This window comes from Ixodes scapularis, unplaced genomic scaffold, assembly GCF_016920785.2.
Source record: "Ixodes scapularis isolate PalLabHiFi unplaced genomic scaffold, ASM1692078v2 PGA_scaffold1__304_contigs__length_218370807, whole genome shotgun sequence".
NCBI lineage: Eukaryota > Metazoa > Arthropoda > Arachnida > Ixodida > Ixodidae > Ixodes > Ixodes scapularis.
The window spans coordinates 99,147,984-99,163,697 of record NW_024609846.1 but is presented as its reverse complement, the minus strand read 5'-3'; the positions used below and the strand labels follow the sequence as shown (position 1 = coordinate 99,163,697).

At 47.4% G+C, this 15,714-nt stretch overlaps 1 protein-coding gene across 2 annotated transcripts in view; it reads right to left on the bottom strand.

Moving 5' to 3' along the window:
* The window catches only part of LOC8031117 (carboxypeptidase D), a 67,499-nt gene that overhangs the window by 11,701 nt on the left and 40,084 nt on the right, over positions 1–15,714 (bottom strand). For both annotated transcript variants that reach the window (XM_029974689.3, XM_029974690.4), the window contains exons 17-20: positions 13,609–13,789; positions 11,149–11,344; positions 8,392–8,524; positions 6,712–6,927 (exon numbers count right to left, since the gene is read on the bottom strand). In XM_029974689.3, the coding sequence (XP_029830549.2) occupies positions 6,712–6,927; positions 8,392–8,524; positions 11,149–11,344; positions 13,609–13,789 (726 nt within the window). The remainder of the gene's footprint in view (positions 1–6,711; positions 6,928–8,391; positions 8,525–11,148; positions 11,345–13,608; positions 13,790–15,714) is intronic.

The window sequence follows — 15,714 nt, the reverse complement described above, 5'->3', positions numbered from 1 at the left end:
CTTGGTCCATGGCCGCTTGCATGGCCGTTTTGGGAAAACGCAACGAATTTGCAGCAGAATTCATTTACGGTTTAATGCTCATAGAAAACAAGCGAGTCACGTGATCCAAGAATGGGTGAATGACCATGCCAGTGTTTCTGAAATGGGTACGGCGAGCCTGGGGGCCCAACAAGGACGACGTGAGGCGCTTGCTCGTCCTTGACTAGGCGCCCATCCATAAAATGGAGGCGGCCCGGGAGGCGCTTGAAGCTAAGGACACGGACGTCGTCTTGATACCGGGTGGCTGTACAGTTAAACCTGGATGTAACGAACCTGTATACAACGAAATCCTCTATTTAACAAACTTTTTCAATTCCCCGACGCAATCTTCATAGAAGCGCTTGTATTTGTGAACTCCATGTAACGAAGTGCTCGCACTGGATAACCTTGATTTAAGGGGGCACGCGGGTTTGGGGGACCAAAAAATCGGCAAATTGTCGATTTTGTAAAAGTATTTTTTTCATATCATTTTCGGTGTTATGAAACCAGTACAAAAGTTTCATGGCTTCACAAAGTCGCTAAGTAATGTAAAATTAACAATAAACTTACTGGGTGAGCATGAAAATCACGGAAAAATGCGCAAATTTAAAAAAACGCCCGAGCGCGAACGGCGCGACTGATCGCCTCCATCTTGGGCGCGTTCGAAAGAGCGCATTCTTCGCTTTCCGGCGGAGTCACTCCGGTGATCCTGGGTTGTCTGGGAAGAGTACAAAGTGTCGAAATGCGCGACGCCTTGCACCCGCGCTCATTGGCTCGTTTGAGCACGTGACAATAGAACGCGCCTCCGTTGGCCGTTGCCACGGCAACCGGCTCCCTCTCGCCCGCCGCTTCGGCGCGCGCGCCGCGTGCGCTCCTCCGCCGCTCGCCGCTCCTGTTGTCGTCTGCCGTCGCGCGCGCTTGTTTCACACTTTCGTTTGCGTTACCGCGGCTGTGAAAAGTTTGTGAGATCTCATTCGTGGGCTCGCAGGTGATTTCTCGCCATGCCGAACCGACCTTTCAAGAAGAAACGCAAAACGCGTGAACAATTCGGCTCGAAAAAACGGAAATGGTGGAACGCCGATCTTCAAAAACGAAACTCTTTGTGCAACAGCGGCCAATCTGAAACCACCGAAAGTGCGCCGAGTTCAGCGATTCTGCCTTCGCAAGACGTGATTTCGACTCAAGAGAGTGGATGTAGCACCTCTTGCGACAGAGTGGGAGGTGGAACAGTGATTGCCCATTTGCAAACGAGCTACATGGAGCCAGATGAGGCGCGGGCAATTGCTGACCGAGTCGCGAAAGGCCGCGAAAAGCTGACGACAACGGCGGCCACCGAGCGCAAGTTTTCACTGACTTCCAAACACGACGAGGTGTCCGTCACTAATGAGACTGCATCTCGGTATGTAGTCACAGATGTGGACACAATTAGCAGCATGCTTGCAACTGCGTCTGTCTGTAGCCAATGCAAGGAAGCCGGCCTAACTATAAAAACGTCAACAGAGCACGGCCTGGCTGTGAAGTTTATTGTTAGCTGCTCTGCATGTGGAGAAAACAATGCTTTCTGGTCCTCACCCCGGCTGGAAAGTTCAAAAGCGTTTGATGTCAACATTAGAGCCATGCAAGCGATCAAGGGAATTGGCAAAGGCCAAACTGCTCTAAATGATTTCTTCGCCACACTGAACGTTTCACACAGGGGGCTGCATCAAAAAACCTATCAAGAGCACCTCAAGAAGTATTTTCTGCAGGCAGCAAAGGCCATGTCGGCAACCATCTGTGCAGAAGCTGCTGCCATTGTGAAGGACGTGTACAAGGAGCTTGATCCTACCTTCACTGGGAACATTACTGTTGTTTATGATGGGTCGTGGAAGAAGCGAGGGCACTCTTCTCGTATTGGTGTGGGAACTGTTATAGAGTATTACACAGGTCTCGTACTTGACTCTGCCGTTCTTTCAAACTTCTGTCTTGGGTACGAGACTGGCCCCAAGCCTGGTGACGCTACATACCAAGATTGGAAGGAGGAACATGAGTGTCAACAGAACACCACCGTGAAGTCCGGAAGAATGGAGGTAGAAGCCGCACTGCTTCTCTTCCGGAGGTCTCTCAGTCTCCACGAGCTGAGATACACGACGATCGTCTCGGATGGGGATTGCAGAACGCACCAGGCTCTCTGCCAGGACAATGTGTACGGGTTGTTCCCAATCACCAAAGAGGAATGTGTGAACCATGTTGCTAAGCGCATGGGTTCAGCACTCCGGGGGCTTGTGGAAAAGAACAAAACTCAACAACCAATGGGTGGAAAAGGGCGTCTCACACAAGACCTGATCAAGCGCCTGACTAACTATTATTCTTGGGCCTTGAAAAGCAATGCAAGCAAAGTGGAAGACATGCAGCAAGCAATTATGGCTACCTTCCACCACGTCACATCAACCGACGAGGACCCTCAGCATGACCTTTGCCCTTCTGGCAAGGACTCTTGGTGTGCACACCGCAGGGCTGAAGCTGAAGAAAAAGCACCTCCACCGCACAAGTACAAGCTCCCTCCACATGTGACCACGGCTATGTTCCCTGTTTACAGGAGACTGTCCGATCCTGAACTGCTGCAAAGATGCACAGGAGCCAAGACCCAAAACTCGGCAGAATCTCTTCATTCAGTAATCTGGTCGCTCCTCGAAAAAGAAGAACATGCATCGCTGTTCACAGTGGAAACCGGAGTCGCAGACGCTGTTTGCCGCTTCAACACTGGTTGTGCGAGAAGTGCACAGGAACTGTCTGAGGAGCTGGATCTCAAGCGAGGTAAACTTACTATGCAAAGGGCCCAAGAGAAAGACAGACTAAGGCTGAAGAACGCACAAAAAAGAAAGAGATCGCTGCAAACAGGTACCAGGAAGAATGCAGCCAGAGCAGACAGTCGAGACTATTGCCCAGGGGGCTTCTGAGGTGGAAGCGAGAAATGTGGGGCTTGGATCTTCAAATTTTGTTTTCTCGAGACACACTTTTTCACAATTTGGTGTTTGTCAACTTGAACACTGCTCGTCCAATTTTATTGTTTTCTGCGGAGAATTTCTAGGACCTTTCTCCTAATACGAAGCTAGCCTGAATTTGTGGTCAATTGTCTTCTTTTTTTTTTTTTTTTTTTTTTTCAAAAGAAAATTATATATTTTTTACTTTCAATGGCAAAACTTGCACAGAAACAAACTTTTAAAAATATTTTTTAATGTGCCTAAATAACTTCTACTATTCTCTCCTTCTGTAAATATGACTGTTAAACAACCAGAATAAATTTTAAGGCAATATTACACGATTTGACTCTAAACTGTAGACTTTCGTCTTCTTTGTCGTTTTTCTCGACACGCGTTTTTCCACCACCTGGTTCGCTTGTGCATGGGATATCTCGAAAACTATTGATTCGAATTTAGTTCTGTTTACTGTGATTTGTTCCTAAATAAAATGTGCAGGGGGTGAAACTATTAGATAATTAGTTTACGACCTCTAGCTTTTACCATAGTTGTACAAACTTTTGGTGAAATTCGAGAGTACAGTGCTAATATTTCTTTCATGACAAAAATTTTTTTCTATGCACCTGAAAAATATGCCAATAGTTTCACCCCCTGGAGTCATGTCTTGGGGTGGTAGACACCAACATTCATCATGATGCAGAATGTTATTAGATTTGTGGAGCCTGCACAAACCATCAATATGCATATTAACATATTTGACAAACTAATGATCAGAAAGGCTCCAAAATTTCTACAGTTTACCTTCTTAACAAAGCAAGAAAGTGCTGTAAATTTCATTAGCCTAGCTTTAGAACTTTTGAAGTTAGCCTACAAACCCAAGTGCCCCCTTAACAAACTCACTCCGCCGCAATCTCCATTTTATTTTTTCGGACTCCAATAATTTGAAGTTGTTCGATATTTCGGACCTGAAGGCGGAACCGTGACTTAACCCATTGAAATAGTGTATATTCACGACCAATGTTTAGGACAGCTTGAAGTCCAAAAGTTCGATCATTCGGACAAAATCGTCTCGAGCGATCAGTGGAAAACACCATTGAGAAGCGGCCATTTGAATTCTTTGTTGGCTGCCAATGGATTGGCTTGGTTTGGCAGCGCTACTTGGGCTTTCCTGAGTCCTACCTTTAGGTGACGCTATGCTAGACTTTTTTTTCCCCCATTTAGCTGCACGTCATCGTCATCATCATCATTTTGCTTTGTTTTTCGTTTCTTTGCATCGCCAGTCGCCATTTTGCGCTCGTGGTTTTGCGTCTCTTATCTCGTTCGCACAACGCTGGCTTAGACGTCATGGCCCCATCTGTTCTTCTGCCGCCGCGATGTGTCATTAAAGGAGCTGTGCAACGATATTCAATTGAAATGTTTTTCACTTGACACGAGCTTACTAGCACACCTGGGACTCAAGGATACTCGCACGCAACGCCACTGGCCAAGAAACTCCTTTGTTGCGGTGTAATTTCAAGGACAAAAGCGATCATTTTCATTCAATCTCTCCTTCGCAAAATTTGGTGACGTACCGTGGGTATCGCAGTACACCCAAGTGACGATGTTTGAATGCGGTTCATAGATTGGTCCCGAGCATTGCGTGGGCACTCGACTTAGGCTCGTGATAATCGCTACCTCGGGTAGTGACCCGTGTCCAATCGCTGCAACGACGACAACAGCCGAGCCATAACAATGTCTGGAGCTCAGCGCGTGTCCTGCGCTTTGCCAACCCCAGCGCGTGGCTATGATCAACACTGGCGGCATATAATCGGCTTCAGATCACGTGGCCGCTTGTACTAGCTGCGAGTTGAGGGGGTGAACGCTGCTCATTTGTCTTTAATTTTTTTCTGGGACTTCTATTGCGTGGGGTGAAAAACGAACGCGTGTTTCATAAGTCATTAACGTTAGGGATCCGTTTTAAGCGGTATTTGCGCAAAGTACAAAAATTGTTGCATCGCTCCTTTAAGAAGTGCAGAAAGTACTCGACCATAACGCTAGAAAAGAAGGCAGCGATTCTCACGCTAACAGAAAGTTGCCGAACGGAAACGGAGGCGTAACCTGAACAAGGCGCTATTTACAGCTTTTTTGAGCCTGCTTGGAAGTAATAAAGGCAAGTTTTTCAATCTGCTCATTTTTCGGACGTTTTCTCGGTCCCTGCAAAGTCCGAATAATCGGTCGGCGACTGTACCTAAAATGCAGATATATTCTTGTCCAATTGACACCAAAGGCGAGCAGCCTTTGGTGTCTACCACGAGGGAGGTCTTGGATGCCATCGACGTATGTCCGGCTCCCAGGGCAACGACAGTCCTCTAAACGCTTTGGTGTCCTTTGAGCGCTGCGTGCTGCCTTCGCTCACGCGCAAAGGCACAACGCAAGCTTACAGACTTCTTTTCCACTAAATAAATGATGTGGTGAGTTAGCCCACGTGGATTTTTAATTTTCGCTTTCTTTCCACGTGTCCTTCACGAGTTTTTCCGCGAAAAGCGCATGTAACGAAATCCTCCATATAACGAATTATTGCAAACTTTTATCAATTTCGTTATATCCAGGTTTAACTGTACATCGATCATGCAGCTCGCCGATATATGTTGGATGAAGCCGTTCAAGGATGCTCTTCGCCGAGTTTGGGCTTCATTCTTTCGGGAAGGGGCGATGACTCCCAAGGGCAACCCACGCAGGCCATCTGGACAAGACGTCGTCCGCTTCGTCTCTGAAGCGTGGGTTTCAATCTCGGTGGATACCGTGAGGTGTTCATTCAAGTGGTGAGGCATTAGCACGAGTCTGGACGGGTCTGAAGACGGTGAACTCAAAGACCGCCTGGCGTCCGTTGACGATGGAGCCCCGAAGGAAGGCGACAGCCTCGCTGGCGAGGCGCTCGAGCTCATCTTCGATAGTGGGAGCGATGAGTCTTTTGACGGTTTTACTGACATTGACTGGGTAAATAAACCAAGCCTGGCCTTTTGGAGGTGTTTTGCTCTATTTTCATGGTTTTTTCCTACATTGATCGAAAGATCATCCACCCTGCTTTTTACTCCATTATGTATGGCAAAAAGGTGGGCATTCACTCGGAATTTTACGGTATAAAAATTAGTAGGGAACACAAAAAGGAAGGTCAGTATGTCATAAGCGAACCGCTCAGGAGACATTGAAACACAGAGGCTGACACACAGATGCCGAGATCAGACGTCAAGGTACTGTTATACAGCAACTGTAACCGAAAAAAGTAAAAGCCGTTCACAACTCCCTGTAACGCCGAATTGGAGTGCAGCTCTTGAGGAGGAGGAGTGAAGGGTACTGAGGAAAGGGTAGACCCCTCCTCCTCCTCCTCCTCCTCCTCCTCCTTCCCTCATTCTTTAATATGCCCCCGGGGGTCACCTGACCTCAGGGGGAGGGGGTCACATGACCTCGGGGGGGGGGGGCACGTGACCTTGAGGAGGGGGTCATGTGACCTTGGGGGGGGGGGTCATGTGACCTTGGGAGGCGTCACTGACATCGGGGGGTCACATGACCTGGGGGGGTCACTTGACCTTGGTTACGCCGACGGCGACACTGATGCTGCTCAAGTCGAAAACGGGCGCCTAAGAGCTGCGCTCTAAAAAGTGTGAAATCAAGTCCCAGACACAAAAATTTAAAAGGAGATAAGGTAAATCTTTGGCAGACACAACCTAAAAACCCCCACAGGAAAAGAGGCACCCACACTGCTTTCCACCGCAGCTGAAGTTCCCAAGGAGCATGTCGTCGTTGGACTCGACGTATGCCTTGGCCAGGGCGTCCAGCACCGCAGAGTCTGCCTTCCCTCCAGCCTGGGGATAGGCCACGGCAGTGGCCCCCGTCAGGAGGGTCAGTGAGGTGATGAAGGGATACCGGCGAGCCCACCGCTCCAACGCAAGCACCTCCGGGCGCTGGGACGTCTCTGAAGCAACCACCACAGAAACATCCTCATCAGTAAAAAAAAGCCTTTCCACTGAATTTTCTTGGGTCACCATGAGAGGGGGGGAGTGCACTTTCCTGTCCTTTCCATTCGTCCTCGTTCTGCGTGCTCTTTCTACATCACCTGTTTCTGCTCCTCTCTTTGTTGCCCTTTTTACCCCTCTTTGCATGCTTTCTCAAACTACCTACCGTATTCATTCGAATATAAGTCAACCTTTTTTTTTCGGAAATGTTGTCAAAAATTAAGGGTCGACCTATAATCGTGACCAAAAAATTTCGACCTAATTCGCGACCAAAATTTGAAACCCTACCGAGGGTATGGAGCTATCAATCACCTAGCCGGCGTCGCGGTAGAGCCGCGCGGCTTCTTGTTTCAAAAAGCTTTTGATGCACAAAAACAACCGAACAGCAGCAGCCGACAGTCCGCGGCCGCCCACTACGGCTCTCGCGCACATTCCCTCGGCGTCGGGTTTCACCATCACGCCTGTAGCATGTAGCGTTCCCCTCGCTGGGCAAGGGGGTAGGGGAGGGAGAGGAACGCGATGCGCCATGCACTTTGCCCTCCTATGCGCTCCATCAAGCTCCATTCCTCTCCCTCGCCAACGCGCACAAAAAAAAAAAAAAAAAAAAATTGGAGGTATTTTAGTTTATTTTTTTCGGCGGGTCGCGTGTTGCTCACGGGGCTCGCAGCGTTGCTCATGTCTTTGTATTTGGTCTTTCGTCGCTCGCCCGTCTCCACCTTCTTTTGTTTCTTCTTGTCGTCATTTTACAAAGGTGTCAGTGAGGTATTGTTGCCATTTTGTGAGGATGTGTACCAAGCTGACGAAGCTTCGGACGATGATATGTCCGGAAGTTCTGACGATGAATAAGTTTTTGACATCGCCCTGTGATTTAGCTGAGAGTGCTGTAAATAAAGGTTTGTTTCTTTTGCCCTAACTTTCCCCTGTTCCTTAAAAAAAAAAAAAAAAGAAAGGTCGACCTATATTTGAATTATTTTTTTTTTATTCTCGGTGGGCTCAATAAATAGGGGTCGACCTATTTTCGTGGTCGACCTATTTTCGGGTAAATACGGTACTTCTGCTCCTCATGGCGGTAACCAGGGTTCGCCCCTTGTACCGGTTGCCATTTTTCTCAAGATTGTTTAGCAGTTAAGGATTGATCAATTGACACATTTCGTGCTTACATGGCTCCTGAGGTTGGTTGGCCCTATAAAGCTACCACTTTAAAAAGAGTATACCTGACAGTTGCTGTAGTCACTCACAAGATGAAAATAGCAGAGGGGTTTTTCAGCTGTCCCACATCCAGTGCAAACTTTCTATCTTCGATAACAATTTGGCGTCTTACGGGCCTAGAGCATTGCACGCGTAGCCAAAGCACGGCAGAAGGCAACGAGCGCATGCTGGAGGTCGAGCATCCAAAAGAGACACCTTGCCATTGTGTTTCTCACCTCGAAATGCGTGGTAGATGTCCTTTCCCTGGTCGGATAGTGCTTGGGTCGCGTTGCAGTTCATTGCAGGTTCGTTCGCCATGCCGTCGGGGTCAACCACGGGGACAATATGGATTCGCGTGGTGCTCATAATCTGCATTGAAATGTGCTCAAGTCACACACTGGAGGCTTCACCGAGTGCATTCGTGCAGGCAGTTCCGTCGGTCTCACATTTACTCACGAATTTATTGGCTTAAAAAGATTTGACACCTCAGAAAAATAATTGGGCAATGACGTAAATTGGATACTGTTTTTAAGAACGAAAGAGGGGGTCTTAATTAAGAATCTACTGTATTTGTTTTAATTTTCATCATCCATTCATTGAAAGTGGGTCAGGTCAAGGAATAAAAAATGAACATATGTTCATAGTACTTACGCTCAGTCCTGTGTTTTGAGGCAAAAAAAAGTCACATTTTAAATTATTTATGCAAGTACTATACAATTATAGTTTTGTGTGAATATTTGAATTTTCGAATGGTGGTTTTGAATAATACGTTATTCGATGTTCGCTTCGAGATGAGCTGCGATGTTCATAGTTTTCATTCTGTGGATCGCGACAGGTGAGCCCCGTTGAGTGTGCTTATTCTCACCGTGCGCCTGTGCACTGCGGAAAAGCAGTACCCACGGAGCTCGGGGGCTCCCCAGGTATTGTTTTCCCGCAGTGCACAGGCGCCCGGTGAGAAGTGCACTCAACAAGGCTAACTCGCCGCGATTATGCAAAAGTAGATGTTACGCAATGATCTCTTACAAAAAGCAAATAGCTGAACACCAGAGAAACATCAGGGAAAGCCATACCACCTTTCCCAAACTTCACCCCTCACTCAACACTGAACAAGCACACATCCTCTGCAAAATACAGACCAACACTCTCCCCCCCCTGCTAATGCTCTACAACTTCAGGTGGCAGGGGACAGCTCACTGTCCCAACTACCCGGAGATCAGGGCTGACACGGAGCACATCCTCTATGCCTGTAACACTGCGCTCACCTCTCCCTACTTCCCGTACTCATCCCGAGGAGAGGGTCACGTGACCTTGGGGGGTCACGTGACCTTGGGAGGGGTCACTGACCTCGGGGGGTCACGTGACCTGGGGGGGTCGCGTGACTTTGGGGGTCACTTGACCTTGGTTACGCCGACGGCGACGCTGATGCCGCTCAAGCCGGAGCCAAGCATTCCTCCTGGAATGCTTGGCTCAGCCGAACTCGGCGGACCTCCAAAGGGCCCGGCACAGCAAGCGCTCCTTTTCACAAGGTAGTTTCTGGCTTTTAATAAAGTGGTTTTCCCCTTCCTTTACAAGCCGCATTCATCATGCATGCTTTTAACACAGATTGTGTTTTATCATCCGATTTTCATAGAGTTCTGTTACGTTTGGTTGTAACAGCCGGCTTTAACGGCTGGCTGTAGCGGCCGGCAGTAACGAAAGGCAGACGAAAAATGTTACGCCTATGGGGAACCATAAAAAAGACTGCAGTGCCACGGCAGGATTCGAACTCACCACTTTGAGATTGTGAGCCAAGTGCTTTGCCGATTGAACTAATCAGGGTCTGTGGCATGGACCACGCAAAAGCAAGCTCATTCGTGCAACGCATGAATGAGCTTCCATGCTTTGCATTCTTTCTAGTCATGTACCACCATCTCATGGTGTCTGTCAGAATTGAAAGCGAATCTTCAGTAGATGGTGCCAATCACACACCCTTCTCTTCTTCCCTGGAAGGCCTATCGCACATTCTGTACTTAACAGTCTTTGTCAGCATAATCAAGCTTATATAAATTTTTTTGTCAAATTTGGAATTGGAAAAAAACAATTTACATTTAGCAAGCAGATTTATAAATCCCCTTGACTGGAAGTGGACAAGTGAAATTTGGGGAACAACCTTCACGAGTTCAGCTGGGTTTTTGTTTACACATTGTGCACGGTAGTAAAAGGCTTTGAGAAACTATTCGATTCGATAATATTCAGCCAAAACCATTATTCGCTTTGAATTCACTTCAAAACCATTATTCGCTTTGAATTCACTTCAAAACCACTATTCGCAGGTGTCTATAATACAGTACGAAGTCCAAGACTGCCTTAGAAAAGAGTGAAATCTTGCCAAAGATACCATATGGGTATACCCCACTGTGACTCAGACAAAGAGTGTGCTGCCTCCCTTGGTGAGGCGCTGAATACCGCAGATGAGTATTACATGACGTTCGAGGGTTTGCGAGACAAAATTAAATGCCGAAGATTATTTAAAATGTCGCAGGTTTAAAATTACCAATACTACTATATGATTTGAAAATCAAATTGAATACAGAAATATTTGAACCAGCATTCGAGCATTTCGAATATCTGCACGTGTCCGTACACATGTCAAATCGGAGCAACGGATGCGAAGCGTGTGACAGCCCTTTCCAAAGGTACGGAGGCGAGAGCGTAACACAAGCAGTTGGAGAATAAAGAAGAACTCCCCTCCCCCCTCTTCCCCTCATTTGTGTGTCCCAGACGTCACTGAGTTTGAGTGACGGGCGCCCCAGAGGCACGTCACTCAAACTTCGCACAAAAGCGGCTTTTTTTCTCGCACCCACCCGCAACTTTGGCAGCACTGCCCAAACAAGTGAGGTAGGGTATAAGCCACGTGACTCCCTCCGACGCGCCGAATGGCTCGAAGGGGCCGCAGCATTTGCCCTCTGCCGGGTTTACGACTTATCGAAATAAGAAGGCGTGGGGTGGCTCACCTGCGTAACGAGGGTGTTGTGACGGTAGCGGGTGGCCAGGCAGTGGGCCAGGTGCACCAGGAGCTCCGAGGTGGCCGCCTGGGAGCCCTCCAGCCCACCCTGCAGCCGCACCTCGGGCACCCCCTGCCGGTGCACACTGGGGCGCGCCCCGAGTGCCAGGGCGTGCAGCTCCCGACCCCCCGCGCTGCGCCCGAGACTGCCGGGGACAATGATGCCACGGTGAAGAGGCGCACGTGGGAGAGAAAGGAAAAGAGCTCTCCTACGCTCTCCCGCTTAAAGGTTTGACCTCTAAACAGGAAAGCGTCGGGTCACATGCGGTCGAGTGACGATGGCACGTGACGATGGCACGTGACGCGACAGTATCGCTTGACCCGACGACTTTGAGCGACACCCTGACATCAGGCGACGTTTAATGTACTCCGAACAAATTTAAACCATCGCCGCTTAAATACTACTGCACTACACGCATTATGGGACTTTAGAAATCAAAGTCGCTGCCAATTTCTTCCATAGAGGAAATATGATTTCCATCTTTCTGCCTTAGTTTCCCACAAAAGAAAGGGTGGCTGGGTCCCTTAATTTTTAGGTAAGGCATTGTTTCTCTGCTGTCTTCTTTCCATTACAACACTCCCACCCAAATTAACATATAATTACAAAACCGGTTAAAAAAAAAAAAATTAAAGACGTTTACACATCTCTGCAATGCGAAATTAGAGCACAGCTCTTGAGAAGGAGGGGAGGGTATGGAGTGGAGGGTATGCCCCCTTCCTCCTCCGTACTCTTTCCTCCTCTCCCCCTCCTCCTCCAATTCAGTTTCCCCGCTAAATTGAGTGGGGAAAATGATGTCACATGACTCGTTGTCAGGTCGCCTATAAACAAATTCAGTTTCTCCGCTCGATTTAGCAGGAAAATTGACGTCACGTGACCTCAACACCAATTCAATTCGCCGCTAAATTTAGCGGGGAATCGAACTGGTGTTGAGGTCACGTGATGTCCATTTTCCCGCTAAATCTAGAGGAGAAACTGAATTTGTCGGGGAACTGAATTGGTGTTGAGATTACGTGACGTCAATTTTCCTGCTAAATCTAGCGAAGAAACTGAATTTGCCCGCTGAATCCGGCAGAGAAACTGATTTTCCCCGCAAAATTTAGTGGGGAATTTGATTAGTGTTGGAGGTCACGTAGCAGGGAATTGAATTGGTGTTGAGGCCACGTGATGTCAATTTTCACGTTAAAATTAGCGCAATTACGGCGACAGCGACGATGACGGCGAAGCGACTCAAGCAGGAAACGGGCACCTAAAAGCGCTCTAAAAATTGCAGAACCCTTTCACTTCACGTGAAGATGGAGGACCAGCAAAGCTGTTATGTTTTTGACGTCTAGGACGATGCCTAGAGGACGACTTCTTGGACGACTTTTAGGACGACCTCAAGGACGACTTCTAGGACAACCTCGAGGACGACGTCTAGGACGACCTCAAGGACGTCCTCAAAGACGACTTCTAGGACGACCTCGAGGATGACGTCTAGGATGAACTCAAGGATGACTTCTAGGATGACCTCAAGGACAATGCCTAGGAAGACCTCAAGGGTGACTTTTAGGACGACCTCAAGGACGACTTCTAGGACAACCTCAAGGACGACTTCAAGGACGACATCTAGGACGACCTCAAGGACGTCCTCAAAGACGACTTCTAGGACGACCTCGAGGACGACGTCTAGGATGAACTCAAGGGTGACTTCTAGGACGACCTTAAGGACAATGTCTAGGACGACCTCAAGGACGACTTTTAGGACGACTTCTAGGACAACCTCGAGGACGACTTCAAAAACGACGTCTAGGACGACCTCAAGGACGTCCTCAAAGACGACTTCTAGGACGACCTCGAGGACGACGTCTAGGATGAACTCAAGGATGACTTCTAGGATGACCTCAAGGACAATGTCTAGGACGACCTCAAGGACGACGTCTAGGACGACCTAAAGGAAGACTCCTAGGATGACACCTAGAGAAACTCAGCCTTTCTACTCTGGTGAAGATGGAAGACCAGCGAAACTGTACTGGCTCGAGTTTTGTGTCGACACGCCGCTTGTCCGCGGACACGATAGTGGGGAACCAAGACCTTAACAGCTTCGCTGAAAAAAAAAAAAGTTAGTTTCTGAAACACATAGTTTAAACCGAAGATGAACGGATGACAAGAAAGGAACAAACCACACACGTCTCAAATGTGTGTTGGTTCCCATCTTGTCATTCGTTCGTCTTTGATTTAGATTATGTGAAACCTCAACCAGCTCGTCTGTCTGTCTTCTAAAACAACCCCTTTGAAGCCTTAAAAGTCCAAAAAATATCACGAGGTAACACGAGATGGAAGAGCGGGACAGACGAAAGAGCTAGAAATTACACTTTGACAAATTATACTTCATTATACTTATCGGCAGGTGGAGAAGGGACAGTGGCACACCTGTAAAGGTGGGTGGTGTTGGGATGCTTCTTGGCGATGTCCGTGAGCAGCTGCAGGATCTGGAGGTAGCCGTGGTATGCGTGCTTGTAGGTGTCCGGCTCCAGCACCAGTGCCAGGCTGGCCACCCGCCCCTCCGTCACGGTCAGTCGCTCCACCCTCATCTCAAACGAGGGAGCCACCGCTGCACCCGGGCACCACAACAGAAACGGCATTAGAGCGTGGCCGAGGTCTGTTCTCTAGGGTGCCTCATGCCTGCACTGCTCTAAGCCTGTAGGCCAGCTCCGAGATAAGCAACTGCAAAGCACTTTGCAAGCTTGTGAGGGGACCTAACCGCAAGTTTAATTAGAATCTCAACCTGACAACGGAACAATCTTCGCAATTATACTCGGCGTCTACTATTGTCAAAGTTAGCATAGCTTTTACAGTGCTGTTGCCCCGCATCGCTGCGAGAGCACGTGCCTTCATCTTGCATTTTCTCCGCACGCACTCGTGCAACTGAGTTTGACACCGCTGGAGTATACTGGAAGCTATGCTTGCCTTGACAATGTAGCAGAAAATAGTTGACGCTGAGTGTAGTACAGTAGTCAAATTAATTTCCAAACAAAAATGAGGTTAAAAAGATGCACTCTGATATTAGAATTTGCGATGTGCCACAATGACGCCTATTATTTCAAATTCCTGATGTATGGCCAGATAAGTGCAAATGTTGACCAAGTTGATGCAAGTTCTCGCTTTTAAAACAGTTCTGCTAGGCTGTTTCTGTGAGGTCTACAGACAAGCATTTACACAAAGAGGAGAAAAAAAGAAATCTTCTGTAGCAGAATCATGCCCGCTATAATAATGCTTGAGCAGAGCCATGCATCTCTCGCAAAATACTACGACATCCAGCTAGTAGACAAGTTTCCTGTTCTCCGAAGAGCAGTGTGAGCGAGAACGAAGATAAGTAAAACAATTGGATGCAAAGCTTCTAAACAACAGCTGCAGTATTAAGCGAATAATTGCACACTAATCTAAAATGACTTGCATGATGAAACATGAGCCCACTTACTTTCAACACCACCACCAGTGCTGCATGTTTCAAAAGATGGAGCATGTTTTTGTTCGTTTAGAGCAACCCGAAACACCACTCGATTCTAATCATGAAATCTGTCTGAGTCAGGCAATAATTGTGATTTTTCCTGTCTTACAGAGTCGAAGCTACCTAATCGTCCGAACCCGGAAGGTGCGCTCTTAGTCCTCAAATGTTAATGCATGCATTCGGAGGGGAAATCCGTGAAACAAAGAGTTCAGCCATGAGCATGAAATGCCATACATTACACCCTAAAAACTGAATATAGAACACTAGAAATGTGGTACCGGCATCTCTTATGCAACCCTGAAGTTTGCCAGTAACTGTCCTTACAATAAAAACCCTGTCTCCCTCATTTTTACAATGACAGTGTCTTTGAAAGTGATGGCACAGCATGCTGATGTGAGCATGCAGATGTGAACATGAACAGACACCAATTAATGAAACCTGGAATTTATTTCTAAATAAATTAAAATGGCGCCAGCACCAGTAACGGTAACACGGGGAGGAGACTATCGATTTGCAGCTAAAATCCAATGTTTCAAGTGGAGAGCTTGCAGTCCGCAAAAAATGCAGACGTAGACAACTGCAAAAACACAGAAGGGGCATTTTGCTCTAGAGAAACATCCGAGGGCATCCAGAGATGTGCACTTCATGAGAAACGCCAAATTGAAACCAACAGGCAAGGGACACATGACAAAAAGGTTCTGATCATCAAAACGCTCAGGAATGATATAAAGAATGTTCTACATATTTCTCTCACTTGAGGGACACACAGCAGTAACAAGCAGTTCAATTCTTGGAAAGCAAGGTTAAAATGAAATAAGTTAAACAGGATTTACTTGGAACAACTTTATAGACAGCATTAAAATAATATGAACAATAGTACGAGATGACAATTTCACAAAATTGATAATAGCTATAAAGTGATGCACAACTGCTTCACATACTGCTTACCACATTTACTTTAAATATAATATTACATTTTTACAACATCTAAAAAAATCAATACTTGTAGTCTGGTGATTCGTTGCAAA